Source organism: Corvus moneduloides, chromosome 16, assembly GCF_009650955.1.
Source record: "Corvus moneduloides isolate bCorMon1 chromosome 16, bCorMon1.pri, whole genome shotgun sequence".
Lineage (NCBI taxonomy): Eukaryota > Metazoa > Chordata > Aves > Passeriformes > Corvidae > Corvus > Corvus moneduloides.
Genome location: NC_045491.1, coordinates 5873444 through 5885503, shown reverse-complemented (window position 1 = coordinate 5885503; position 12060 = coordinate 5873444). Strand labels below are relative to the sequence as shown.

The window sequence follows — 12060 nt, the reverse complement described above, 5'->3', positions numbered from 1 at the left end:
TCCCAGCACCGTGCCCTCCAGCACCCCTGCCATCCCAGCACGGGGCTCACCGGCATCCCTTCTGTCCCAGCACCGTGCCCTCCAGCATCCCTGCCATCCCAGCACGGGGCTCACCGGCATCCCTTCTGTCCCAGCACCGTGCCCTCCAGCATCCCTGCCATCCCAGCACGGGGCTCACCGGCATCCCTTCTGTCCCAGCACCGTGCCCTCCAGCATCCCTGCCATCCCAGCATGGGGCTCACCGGCATCCCTTCTGTCCCAGCACCGTGCCCTCCAGCATCCCTGCCATCCCAGCACGGGGCTCACCGGCATCCCTTCTGTCCCAGCACCGTGCCCTCCAGCACCCCTGCCATCCCAGCACGGGGCTCTCCCACACTGCTCTCATCCCAGCACAGGGCTCTTCCACACCATTCCCAGCATGGCATGGCACTCTCCCACAGCCCCCAGGGCAAATGCTGCCCAGCTCCTGCAAGGACAGACCTCAGCCTGCACAGTCTGAGCTCGATCCCCAATTTGATTGAATCAAGGATAGAGAAGAGCTGCACCGTGTCAGCTCCAGAGCCAGCACCACCCACCCTCCCCATCTCTTTCCCAAACAGTCAGGTATCAATGGCTTTGTTAAATCCTGCTTTATTTATCCCTCTTCCCCTTGACTAGATTGTTTTTCAGCAACACCAGCGTGGGCAAGCCCTTAAATTCAAGCAACACGACTTTGAGCCACCACACCCCACACCCTCCCTGGCACCGCTGTGCACCACAGCCCCGCAGCACCCTGCCAAGTCACCGGCTTTCCCCCGCGGGCGCTGCGAAGGTCCAGCTTACGTAAGAAGAAACAAACTGGCTTTTCTTCACCACCCTTTCAATGCTGCCATTCATCCCCTGCCCTCCATCCTCCCAGTGCCACCTTGAAGGATGCAAAACACACAGCCAAAACACTTCATCTCACACGTTGTCCCGGGGTGAATGTTGTCCGCAGGTGATGGCTCGATAATTTTGTCCCCCTAAACACAAGTGAATTAAAGGGTTAAGGCAAAAAAATACTGAGATGCAAAGGTACCCATGCATTAAGGACACCCCTACTCTGGCAAAGTCACGTCACTGCTCAAAAAGCAAGGAGTTCTGAGACCTGGCAGCCCTTTCCTGGAGGACGCAGGGGTTGCAAAGCCAGGTCACATGCATCCCACTCCACCAGAGAATCAGCATCAAACAGCGAGGGACCAAATCTGTTCAATGGTTGTGTAAAGACCTTGGCTCCGATGCTGAGCAAGCACTAAAGCTGGTTTCAGTTCTACCCAGCTGGAAACATCTTGGTCAAACCCCAGGTTATTTTTGCATCTGCACATCAGTTCTGCCTCGTTAGAGACTCTGTGCTGACTTTGGCCAAGTGGTCAACCCCAGGGAAAAGCAAGCCAAGAGGGGAACAGGACACAGCTTTGCAGGCTGAACATGCAATGACAAAGCCAGGTTTATTCACACACAAACAGCCTGCTTCAAAGCATTTTCCACCCCTCATGAAAATGATACTAGCATCATAACCATCTACATTCCAGGATTTTTAGCCCTCTTCTGACTTCAGGCCAGCATGGATGCATTCTGCCTGCCATTATTTGTCAAACAGTAAATTCCAACTCCTTCAGGAAACCAGGGGGGACGGAAGCATGGCTGGTTGAACTCTTTGTCCTTCTCCCCCGCACATACACACTTTCACATCATGAGAACAGAGCAAGAAACCCACAAAAAATGCACATTTCCAAAGCCAGAGGCTACATCCCAGTTCTGGCAACTCAGTGGTCTTACCACAAAGCTCAGCATAGCCTGGATCCCCTTTGACTTCTTAACAATACATTCACAGTGGTGGCAGGGTGGGGAAGAAGGGCTTCAAAAGGGAGGAGCAGCAAGGAACAAGTTATTTTGAATCCAGAAGCCAACCACTGCAACATGAACACTCCCCGTCGGAGTTTTACTGCTCCTCCCGGGAAGAGCTTTGAAGCGTGGCAATGGAAAATGAGGAGAGAGCCAAGAGCACCCAGCATGTTGGTTTGGGACAGTTCTGCAAGCACTAAAATGTCTGAGATACCAATAAAGGCTGGACTTGGTGAGGTGAAAGAGAGAAAGTAGAGAAGACAGGGCCCTCGGTGGCCTCATGCCATCAGTACATTCTCCTGACTGCAGCTCCCAGGGAGGCTGATGAAGCCATTGGGATGCAGGCAGCTTGCTCAGACTCATACATGGGGTGTTTTGGACCTCAGTGTGATGCAGGGTGTAGTCAGCACATAAAGCTGGAATTCACTCACTTCATCCAGCTTTGGACGTGGAAAGAGAAATCAGTGTGTTCCAAGTCTCCCCTGTCTAGCCAGTGTCAGCAAGGGAAGGCAACCTTGGAAAAACCTTTTTCTTCTACGGCTGTTAAACCACAAGGCAGCCACATGGAGAGGATACACTCTCACACCACATGGAGTAGCTGCTGGGTGTGTTTTGCAGCCATTTTTCACCTTTTCTGCCCATTGCACAACCAGGACCTCACTGCCATGGCCATGAATCACAGTACAAGTGTGGCTGGGGAGGCAGCAGCTGGTTTGCAGGGTGGCACTGGGGTACAGCAGCCAAGCACTACTCAGAGGGGCAGGAAGAGAGAGGATTAGACCAAGAGGTGCAGGGGAAGCAGCTGGGAGAAAGCTTGCATGGCATCTGCACTACGGCCCCAGCCCCCCATGCCTGCACATACTAAACATCAATTACATGGAAATTAAAAGAGGAAAAAATAAACACTTTGAAAAGACAAGAGACGAAAACATCCATGCTGTGTTTTTGAAGAGCGACATGAACCCACCCTGAAGAAATGTAAATGTAGCAGGAATCAAGAGACTCCTGGGATTACTCATTATAGGAGACAAGACTCTACATCCTTCTGTTTTGCAGCAATTAACTGGTAACTGGGGAAAAAATTGAAGAGATCAACACTTTTCTATTATTAGTTTTAAATAATGACTCAGAAACAGGCACTTCCTTTTTCCCCAAGCTATGAGGAGCTAAGCACCAAGACCCTGACAATGGCTTCAGACTCATTTAAACTGCAAATATCTCTGCAGAAATTACAGGAGACTGGTGTGAATACAATGAGAAACAAACTCTTTGTTTTGAGTATAACAACAGCAATTACCTCTCATTTATAGGTTAAAAAGCTTGATACAGCATATTTGTTAGGAAGAGCATGCAGTGCCAAGATGTACTTGTGCAGAAATTGGGGAAGTGAGGAGAGAGAGAGAGGAAAAGTCACGCCTGCTCACGGCCTTGGAGAGAAACTGAGGCCAATATAAAGAACTCTCTCCAAAATACAGAGCTGTTTCCCAAGGCCTGACCCTGGAGCTTAATCACCGATACCATCCACAGTCCAGGGAAATAATTAGGCATTTCAGCTCTGAAAGAGTTGCCTGCCTAATCTGCTCAGCAAACAGTTTTTGCAGAGCAATTCAGAGAGCGAATTAGAAGCAGATTCAGCTGATGAGACACAAAAAGTCTCTAACGGCATTAATTTCCTTTGGGAAGCAGCCCACATGCTCCCAGCACAGTGGGAACCATCACTCCTGCAGCAGGTCCCAGCAAGGCAGATGATCAAATCTGCATCAGCCATTTGGAATAAGCAGAAAGGCAGTGGATGAGGATGTGATGTCACAAGCAGTAGCTGAAATGCTGAAAACAGAAAAACTTTGAGTTCACCTTGACATCTGCTTATTGCAAGAAATCTTTTGGATCTTCCTCTCCCAGGGATAAGCGTCTGCATCCCTGCCACGTCCCCTCAAAGTGTGCACAGAGATGATGAGGACACAGCACAGTTCTCAAGGGACCTGCACTGCACGCGGCAGTGACCAGGACATGGAGCAGCACACCACCAGGGCCTGGCCAGCTTGCCCATCCAGGAGCACACTCTGCCCACCCTGGCTGGCCACAACCCCTGAGAACTGCAGCACCATCCTGGACTGGGACAAGTCATGGGAATGCTCCACACTAGCAAGGTATAGGGGGCTGAACCTCAGCTTTGTGGGCAGCAGAGTCCCACAGTACTTTGCCAAAAGGTCAGGCGGTGCAGAGGTGCTGTGTTGACCACCTGCATGCCCCAAAACAGCCCACAGGACTTGTTGTCACTTCTCCCAATGCCATTTCCTTCCTGTGACCCTGGTGTCATGCTCCACCTGCGAGCAGAGTGAGTCACCACAGTCCTTCCAGGTGCTTTTCTGGGATTGTTTGGCAGAGTCAGGCACTGACCCATCCCACTGCCTCAAGTGCAGCTTGGAGCAACCACCAGCAGACCTGGCACCATCAGCATCCCAGCTCCCAGAGAGATCCAAGTGCTCTGCAAACTTTGGACCTCCAAAACAGCAGCCCTGAGACAACACACAGAGGCGGGTACATAATTTCTTGGGGTTTTCTTTTACTTTTTTTTTTCATTCCTTCCCTTCCTTTGCCACGACACACGATTTGTTTTAAATATCTTAAATATATTAATTTTTAAAAAGTATTAATAAAAAGCTACTGAAGGACACGATTGGCAGAGTGACCAAGGGCAGCGACCCATTGCAAAGTATGGGGACATTTTAAAAAACAGAAAACAAATGATAACCCAAAAAAATGGCATTTTTTGCATATGCGCAGCTGGCTGGAATACCCTGGACTCTGGCATTATTGCAAAAATGTAAGGGGAAGCAGTAGAAAAAATATATTCCATTGTACCAACCTGCATTGGGAAGGGAGTTAAGAGCAAAAATGAGGAGGCTTTAAACATTTTTGGTATTTCAGATGTTCCCTCCCACACCCACTACCCAATCACTTTCAGTCTTTAAGCAAGTTTTCTGGCTTGGGGTAGCCAAAAAGTACAAAATCTGCTTCATAAAGCTTGTAGAGCTGCTGCCTCCAAGCCAGTGGGATTTTGGCAAACCAGTTATCTTCCCAGCTGCTGGCAGTCCTGTTCCGGTAGCTGGGTGGGAAGCGAAGCAGCCTGTCCACTTTGAGGAGCTGCAATAAATAAGCAGCATCCTCATCCAGCGTCTCCAGCTTTCCGATGAAATCATAGTCTATCTGGCACGGGTGGCACAGACGGTAAACCTGCCTCCAGTGCTCATTGAAGGGGGCCATCTTCTCTGTCCTGGGATCCAGTAAGTACTGGATGAAGTCAGAAAAAGAGACTTTGAGGCCTGCCCCAAAGGCCTCGCTAACGGAGGTGGGGAGGTTGGTGTGGTTGGAGTAGAGCTTTAGCATGGGGATGGCGAAACGCCGGTAGAAGTCCTCATTCTCCAGCTCGAATTTGCTGCGGAAGGCGGAGATGAGGCGGACAAAGGGGTCTCGTACAAAGAGGAACTTGGTGTACTTCTTCAGCTTGATCTTCATCAGGTGCCGGGAGAACTTCCCGTAGCGGCGCCAGAATTTGTTGAATGTCAAGTGGGTGCTGGTGTTGTGGACGTGCTCCCGGGGGATATCCAGAGGGTTCCGGTAGGGGACCCCCTGGTCCAGCAGGCTCTCACTTAGCACAATCATCACACGTTTCCAGTTGGTGCAGGCCACCTTGGGCACGTAGCAGTAGATGACGCCGTGGCGATCATCCACAATCAGGTGGTTGAGCTCGTAGTTTGGAATGTCATCGAAGGAGCGCTCCTTGGTGGGGAAAGTGAAGCTGGAATTGGCACAAAACTCCCGCAACGTTCTCTGCCTCTCTACCTGCAGCTTCTCTTGGTCCAAGCTGTTCCTGTCCTTGTGTGTAGACCAGTCATAGCCCCGTACGTTCTCCTCCAAGTTGCTTACCACGGGCTTGTTGGAGCCCTGGACGAGGAGCTGCTCTGTCTTTCGGGGGATAGAGCTGTTCTGTTTCAGGCTCGAACTAAGCAGCTTTGCCAAAAATTCATCTACATCTGGCAAGGTTTCCCAGTCTTCACCTGCCGCGATGGCTCCTGGAGAGCGGGGTCTGGAGAAGGATGTGTGCAGGTAGAAGTGTGCCGTTCCCACATTGTCCCAGTACACAATAATCAGGAGGATCATGAAGATGGAGACCAGCACCACAGACAGCCGGAGGAGCCGCGCTTTGGTCATCCTGACACCTACTGTGGTAGCTGGCTTTCACCTGGATTCACCTCCGGCTTGCACAGCGAGGCTTGGGATCCAGCATGGTGCTGCAGAGCAGGAGCCTGGAAAGGTATGAGGAAAGAAAAGTTAGTTGAACCCTTAAGCCTTCTGGTATGAAGGGAACGATTTGTCACAATCAAGACTTGTGGGGCTGACCATCCCCATTTCCACATGGGGAAAGCTGTGAGTGTCTGAGGTATCCATAGAGACTCTGTGGAAAAGAGCTGGCTGGCCAAAAGCAGACATAATGTGTTGCAATTTCATCAGTTTCATAGCAATCATGGATTTTTATCAACCTCAAGTTTCTGAGTTAGGTGATTTCAAGAGAAGCTCTGTTTAAATTTTAAAAAATTAGTCAAATATAATCATTTCAGGCCTAGAGCTTACAGAGGTAAGTTTGAGAGCATTAAAATATACAACCATACACAGAAAATATGCAGAGACAATTACTTTTCAGACCTCCTTCATTTTTACACTATCTAACACACAAGAAGAAAGAAGGCTCAATCCACGATTTTGGCTTGTGGTATCACACAGTGGTCTCATCTCTGCATGAAGGTGCTCTGTGCTGACAACAAATTCCTTATTGGAGTTATGGATACAGGGCTGAAGATGCCGTTGCCTCAGTGGCTAAAGCAAGTTTGTGCTGAGAGAACATCACTGACCTGAACAGACCATCTTATCTACTCTGTGTAACCCAGTAGGTGTTATCTCCATAACCTTTCTTGGTAGCTATTTCATTTTTCCAGCAAGAAAGATTACACAAGCAGTTTTCCTACAACCCCCCGCAAAGGGATACAGTCCAGATAAGAGCCATGCATCAAAAAAAATTTAAAGGAGTGATTACTTTTAACTGAATGATTTCAGAGATTAAGGACGCTGTGTCTGTGTTCGTGCCCAGACACCATTGAGTCAGGACCTGTAATTTATATTTCCATCACACTCAACACTAACAACTCTTGATCACCAAAGACAGGTGAGAAATCACTGGTAAAGGGGAAGCTCAGATCATCTGTTCTGAGGGGTGCAGCAGGTTTGGTTTTTTTGCTTCAACCAGCCCCATCTTTTCACTGCTGTCTGCTTTCTGTGATTCCCAGCCCCCTTCTTCCTGCAAGATCCTCAAGGAAGACCCACCTCCCCACCCTGCTGCATGTTTTCTGGTCCAAAGCTCCATGCAGAGGCAGGCTGGCAAACCAGCCTTGATCTCTCCCCAAGCCAGCAAGGAGCCAGTGCCTAGAGCCAGGGAAGAACAACACAGCAAAGTGAGGAGTTACAAGTAGTTACTCCAATATCCTCCTCCCCTCGAAGCACAGTCCAGGCTCTGATTATAAACACAGAGCAGGACCTACAGATAAAAACAAGAGCTGCCCTTTCCACAGACATCCCAAATCTTTCCAATGACTTCAGAACAAATACTGCAAACACCAGCTCTGAAAACAAAGCCACTTCAGGGCAAGCTGCCCTGAAAAGTTTTTTAAACGAAGGCCGGGTGTCTCTTCCTCTGAAAACACAGAAGTAGCTCTCCAGCCAATTCACACCACCTTTAAACAGCACCAACCCCACCCTGCACAGGGATGAAGAAGAACTCGAGTCCAGATATGCAAAAGTGCTGAGCTCTGTCATTCCCAGGGAAAAGGTGCTCAGCACCTCTGAAGTTCACTGCAGCCTTCCAGTGAATGACTTGGTAAAAAGTCCGCTGCATGGCTGTGCTTGCGTCTCAGGGGTGCCAGGTTTTAACAACTGAAGTCCAGATTTCAAGCATTAGACAAGAATTTAGTAACAAACAGGAACAATACTGGCTACTGTTACATGTCAAAGCGTTAGGTCAGCTTGTCCCAAGACACAGAACACATATCTGAATGCTTATGGTTTCTCCACCCTGTTATATTTATTTACAATTTGGAATTAGGGAGAGCCAGAAATTCAGCAGAGCTGTAGCCTAACACAAGGCTCTGCACTGCAACACCAAAAAGCGCCTTTCCTGAAGCCAGGTTCTTATTCCGCCTGTGAAGAAGAGCTGGAGGAACTGCAGACATAATGTTTTACACTCTGCAGAGCAAGAAGCAGGTATTACTCAGCAGTAATTCTCTGTGTTTAGCTAGTCAAGACTGAGGATGGAGCAGATCTGAGAAGAAACACCCAGAGAAATCAGCACAGAGCTAAAGAAGGGGCAAATTACATATGTGTGTCAGCACTTCAGACCAAGCATCTGAGTCCAGCAGCAGAAGATAATGGAGGGACACTGCCAAGCTTCCTGCTTGGCACACTCCCGGGTTTGAGTTTTGCCCAAATCTGTTCTTGCTTTTGATCTCGTTTAGCTGCTCAGGGCAGGGACTGCTTCCTATTCTGGATGAATAGGGTGCCCACTGCGCACAGAATCTTACCACGCTGTGCTTCCAGCGCTGCTTGAGACCTCTAGGCTGGCTGGAATGCAGCAAGCCTGGAAAGCTGCATGGAGCATCCTTTTCTGCTATCCCCATATCCAGCAGCTTCCACAGCCCTGGGCAGCACAGCAGCCTTCCAGCATTCCTGCAAAGCTGTCCCAGGCAGGCATGGACAGATCACCCTCCTGGCAGCAGCAACAGGGGCAGACTGGACACTGTGTGTGGCATTCACATTCCTGGGGCAAATGGAAAGAGGGATCTTCATCAAAGCCACCCCATAGTGCAGCTTTACCCAGTGCACCCCAAGGGCTCCAGCCTGCTTTCCAGGACACGGCACGCAGGCCTGCCAGAGAGTTTGGTTTTTCCAAGACACACACACAGCAGCGAGCAGCACAGAATCAGAAAGACTCCACTTCTATTAACTCTACCAGCACCAGAGAGGAACCCTGGAAAAGAGCAGTAAGACAGCTGAATTCCCCCTCAGGAGGAAAACGCTGCAGAAAACAGGAGTTGCTAGTTGCTCTATTGATTATGACCCATCGCCTTCCTGAGCACTTCATAAAGGATGCCAGAGTGAAAGCACAAATTAGAGGTCTCTGTGCACATTAGAGGGAACGTGACTCTGTCCTCCCCTTGCCAGAATCAAAAGGAAAAGCTTCCAGAAAGAGCCAAGAATTTACATTCAAGTTCAACCCAAAGTCACCAGCCAACAGGAACATGCACCAGGATCCACACAAAGCTGCCTCTGTGACATGGTGCTGGCAAACCGGGAAGTGGACCAAGTGCTATAATCATCCCACAGAGTTCCCTGAGCAGCCATCCTGTGACCATCTCCAACCTGAACCTGGCCTGGGTGTGAACCGAGGACTTTTCTCCCCATCCCAGGCCCAAGAAAGGCATTGAGGTCTGAGGTCACTGGTCCCATGACATATCAAACTCCCTGCTGTGTCAAACAACCCCCTCTCAAACTCTCATTTAACACCAGAAAGGGGGGATGTGTCCCTAACACTCTTATTGCAAAAGCCATTGCAGATGCAACTCCTCGGGGGTTTGGAAACTTTATTTCCACTTCACAGCCCAATTGTAACTGTTTATTCTCAGGACAGATAAGAGCTTAAGTAAATTGTGTCTCTTTTTTCCTCTCCTCTTGGCTTTATGCAACAATTACAATCTCTTCCAGCCTGTCTTTGCAAAAGAAAGTAACTCCAGCTTACTTACAGGAGCAGTAAGCCCTAGAGAAAATACGGCTGCTTACAGAAAGGCATGTGCCAGACACAGGGGACAATAAGCCCTCTCTATGAACAGGAAAGGTTTTGAAAGAAACGTGCCTCCAAAGTCTTGGGTGCAGATCCCATCTCTTCTTGCTTTGTGTTTTCCCCTGCCCTAAGCACCAACTCAACTCCTCCAGTGCCCACTTGTTCTAACATGAGAAGATACAGGATTTTAGGCAGCTTACTTGGATTTTGCCTGCTTAGGAAGATGGAAAAAAGTGGAATAAGAACTTTTAAAAACATGTAAAACCCCCACCAAATTCAAAGGGATACTTTTCCTTGGGGCACTTCTTCAGGAATCACTGGACCCATGCAACCTTCCATACTCACATATCATGGTACACACCAGCTATGCTTAGGGAATCAGTAACCTCTAGAAAAGTGGAACCAATTTAATCTCCTAAAGGTGCAGGAGAATGGACACCCACCAGTCAAAGCAGACTGTACCAAGAAACAAATTCCATGCACTTGGCCATCACTCAACACATTGTTTCTGCCCAGCCTCCCAAAAGTCTAGCATCCGTTGCAGAGCAAGGAAATTTCAACCCATCTAATGACATGAATATTTACATTAGTATAAATGCACACCATAATTAAAAAACATGCATTGCATGTTGCACCCCAACTTAGCACATACGTGTTAGACACCAGCAAAAGAACATTCTAATCTACAGTTTGCCAGCATCTTGTCTCCCATCGCTGCCACAAAGCCTGGCTTGTACAGGCTTGGCAGCACTGGCTGCCTCTTTTTTAATATCCATACTTGGAAGTTGTCACAATTTCTGAAATTTCAGGAGGAAACTCCCAAAACACAGCACATCCTGTTCATCCATTACTTTTGTCACAAACTTCCAGCACACGCACCATCCCTGGCTTCACAATCACAGGAAGCACCTCAGGCAGCCCCGGTGCTGCAGCCTGGGCCAACAGCACCCAGGGACATTTGTTGTGTGCCAACCCTGACACCCGCACTGGTTGTAGTTACCATACAAACACCTGGTTCCGGTACAGTTTTCAGCCTGAGCTCTGCAGTGAAGTTTTGCACGTGAAGTTCAGGCTGGAATAACAGCGGTTTTGGCCGGATCCCTGCGGAGCAGCGCTGGAAGCCGGGCTGTGCCGTCGGGCGGCGGCTGCATCCCGGGATCGCTCTCGCAGCCGCTCATCCCTCGGTCCCTGCCAAGCCCGGCAGCGGCTGCAGAGCACCCGGCAGGGCTGCACCAGCCTCAGGCCCACCACCGGGGCTGGAGGGAGGCACAGAACCATTAAGGTTGGAAAAGACCTCTAGGATCGAGTCCCGCGATCAGCCTAACGCTGTCGGGTCCACCATCAAACCGCGACCCCAAGAGCCACATCTACATCTGCCTCCAAGGACGGTGACACCACCACCTCTCTGGACAGCTCGTTCCCTGGCTCAGCTTGAGGCCGTTTCCTCTTCTTCTAGCTCTTGCTACCTGGAAGAAAAGACCGACACCCACCTGCCTACAACCTCCTTCCAGGTGGCTGTAGAGAGCGATGAGGTCGCCCCGGTCCTCCTTTAATCCAGGCTAAACCCCCCAGCTCCCTGGGGAGCATCCAGCCTGGCGGCAGCGCGGGAAGGTGCCGCGTGTGTGGAGAAGGGGAGCTGTCCCGCAGAGCCCCCCGCAGCCCCAGCCCCGCGTCCCGCCGGAGCCGAGCCCAACCTGGCACCGGGGAGAGCGGAGGGACAGGCGGGGCCACGGCGTGCTCATAAACCGGGAGCTGGCCCAGCCCCGGGGCGGCACCGCCTCAGCGAGCCCCGCCCGGCCCCTCGGGCACCCCCCGAGCCCTGCCCGGCCCCGCGCTCACCTCCCGCCCGGGCAGCGCAGCCTTCGCCTTCTTCTCCTTCTCTTGTTCTCCTCCTCCTCCTCCTCCTCCTCCTCCTCCCGCCGCGGCCCCGGCGCCGCCTCTCGCGAGACGCCGCGCGCGGGGGTCCCCGCGGGGCCGCGCAGGCGCCGCTCCTCCCGCCAGGGGCGGCCCCGGCCCCGCTCCCGCCCTCGCCTGAGGGAGCCCGGGGGTCGGGGCCGCGGCGTCGCCGCACGGCGCTCCGGAGTCCTGACGCTCTCGCAGCATAAGGGGAAATGGCCCTGAGCTAAAACACCAGATTCACCTCAACATGTGGAAGAACTGCGTCCATGGAGCACTGGAACAGGGTGGCCAGGGAGGGTGTGGAGTTATCCTCGCTGCAGACATCCCAAACCCACCTGGACGCGTTCCTGTGTCACCTGCTTTAGGTGGCACTGCTTTGGCAGGGAGTTTGCCTAGGTGATCTTCAGAGG

The 12060-nt window shown here is 51.0% G+C and overlaps 1 protein-coding gene across 2 annotated transcripts; it reads right to left on the bottom strand.

Moving 5' to 3' along the window:
• Window positions 1-614: 614 nt before the first annotated feature.
• On the bottom strand, window positions 615-11700 carry CHST12 (carbohydrate sulfotransferase 12). Of its 2 annotated transcripts, none has more exons than XM_032126136.1 (2): window positions 11591-11700; window positions 615-6173 (listed from the first exon to the last, which is right to left on the bottom strand). In XM_032126136.1, the coding sequence occupies exon 2, from the start codon at window positions 6076-6078 to the stop codon at window positions 4828-4830; it is 1251 nt and encodes a 416-aa protein (XP_031982027.1). In that variant the 5' UTR covers window positions 6079-6173; window positions 11591-11700; the 3' UTR covers window positions 615-4827. The 2 variants fall into 2 exon arrangements, with proteins under 2 accessions (XP_031982027.1, XP_031982028.1); XM_032126137.1 differs by lacking the exon at window positions 11591-11700 and adding an exon at window positions 11242-11454.
• Window positions 11701-12060: the final 360 nt, after the last annotated feature.